The 2,241-nt window shown below is 39.4% G+C and overlaps 1 protein-coding gene across 1 annotated transcript; it reads left to right on the forward strand.

Moving 5' to 3' along the window:
• Positions 1-458: 458 nt before the first annotated feature.
• Positions 459-1,991, forward strand: LOC140983493 (uncharacterized). The gene has a single exon (XM_073450568.1). It carries the CDS (start codon positions 572-574, stop codon positions 1,796-1,798), a length of 1,227 nt encoding a protein of 408 aa, XP_073306669.1. The 5' UTR covers positions 459-571; the 3' UTR covers positions 1,799-1,991.
• Positions 1,992-2,241: the final 250 nt, after the last annotated feature.

A 2,241-nucleotide genomic window follows, 5' to 3' on the forward strand; every position in this document is an offset into this window, starting at 1 on the left:
TTTAACTCCTCAATATCATCAAAATTGAGTGTTATACATGCATCTTTTAATTTTTAAAAGTTTTATCCATTTATTTTGTAATTATAATAATTTTTATGCGATAATGGAGGTACTATTGAATGTGAGCATTATGTTAGATGTCATATTAATATCATATATTATACGAAAAAAATTGAAACTAGCAAAAACACTACAAAGAAAAACAGACTTACTGAAATTTGATAATCTTAATATGAAAATCGTAAACAGACAAATATGTATGATAAGATTTCGAAATTCACTGAAATTATTAAAAAGTTAGAGAGCAAGAAAAATATAAAAATACCAATATTTTTTTTAAAGAGAAACATTTTAAAATTTATGAATCATTGGTCATGCAATAACTCTATGATCTCCCAAGTCTTGATTATAAATATATCATTGTTCCTCGAGCTTTCTCCACACGGTTGCAGGTGCAAACTCTCCTCCTACCCGACTCAACAGATACCCTGCATCAAAAAACTCATTCTCTAACTAAATACACAGAAAACATTCCTCCCAAGATTCTCGCTTCTTACATACTCAATCAGCCATGGAAGAATCCTTGAGGAGACTCGATGGTGCTATCACCTCAGACTCTGACGTCCTCTTCCCACCCACCTCAGCCGTCCCCAAGCGTTGCACTCCAAACAAGAGGTCTCTGAAGGACAGCTCCGCCGTCTCTGCTGGCAACACCATGAGGTACCGTGGCGTCCGCCGCCGCCCGTGGGGACGTTACGCGGCTGAGATAAGAGACCCCCAGTCGAAAGAGAGGCGGTGGCTCGGAACTTTCGACACGGCGGAGGAGGCGGCGTGTGCTTATGATAGTGCAGCTCGGACCATGCGTGGCGTTAAGGCTAGAACCAACTTTGTTTACCCTACATACCCCACGCACCCGGCTGCAGAAAACCGCATCCCTTCGTTTAATTATCAGAAGTCATCCCATCCCGGTGTGTTTGGCTCTCGTCCGACTGTTTCATCGACGTCATATGAAAACCCTAATTTCGATTTCGATGGATCTTCATTTAAAACCAGTAACTATAGCAATAGTTCAATCAACATGTTAATGCTTCGAGACTATTTGAAGTCCTCCTATTCCAAGTACTCCGATTATTCTTCTTCTTCCTTCAACTTGCCTCTGCAAGAACAGATGCCTTCAAACTTTCTAAGCAGTTCTTGTTCCTCTCAAAATGCTTTCATGGGATCTTCCTCCTTGATGAATCTGTCATGTAATACTTCTCAAGCTACCTGTGTGAACAAAACAATTGCTTCTAATTCCCCCTTCAAAGGTTATTCTTTGAACTCTGCCAAATTTGACGGTCATGAAAATATTATCCCTGGAGCAGGTTCAACAAGCTCGGATCCAACTGACGTCGTAGATTTTTTCCCTGCCGAGAGGTCTGATTCGGGTTTATTACAGGAAGTTATATACGGGTTTTTCCCGAAACCCAAGGTGGTTGCGAAGGCCGAACCACCGCAAATTTCTTTCAATACATTTACACCTTCGCCGATGGCTAGAATTCCCACGAAATTCGATTTCGCAGTCAAGAATACAAACGGTCACGATAACAATTGTTTAGGTCTTCCTATTGATAATAAGCTAAGAATTTCTCCACACTCCGAAAATTTCTTCGGCGTCGAATCCAACCCTACTGCTTCTTTCGGCGGTGATTTTCATCCTTCAAGCATTCAGATGAATGCATCTAATGGAATCCTCGGAGACATTTTTCATTATCAGGAAGCTTTGAATTTGTTTGCAGCCGAAGTGCAGAATGCTTGAAGCATGCATGACGATCAAGAACCTTTGTACTTTGTCACTTGAGCTTCTTCTTTTATTAAGCGAAAATGCATTATTTATTACTGTATTTAGGTTTTGTTATCAGGAGATTGAAATGTTAGTTTATCACACAAGTTTGCGTCTCTCCATTCCCATTACGAATTAATTTGTACTGTGCTTCAAGCTTTTCTTTGTACTCGCCTCATTTGTTGCTTTATCAATAATTGTTTTTTCTCTTTTTAATGCAATTTGAATGTTTGATTCTCTGAAACGCATGCAGAATGACTAGTTAATATTATTTCTTCATTTATTTAAGAATTTTTTTAAGTTCTTGATAGCCATTTGGATACCTGTGGATTTGATTTGAAGATCCTTCCATGGCCGAAAAAAGTTGGCACTTGGCATGCTTTTTACCACTTTGGGGCCCTTTCTTGAGTTGACCTTCG

The sequence above is a fragment of the Primulina huaijiensis genome, chromosome 8 (assembly GCF_012295235.1).
Source record: "Primulina huaijiensis isolate GDHJ02 chromosome 8, ASM1229523v2, whole genome shotgun sequence".
Classification (NCBI taxonomy): Eukaryota; Viridiplantae; Streptophyta; class Magnoliopsida; order Lamiales; family Gesneriaceae; genus Primulina; species Primulina huaijiensis.

What these genes read in the sequence shown, in the direction of transcription:
- LOC140983493 (XM_073450568.1), top strand. Translation starts at nt 572, where the DNA reads ATGGAAGAATCCTTGAGGAGACTCGATGGTGCTATCACCTCAGACTCT.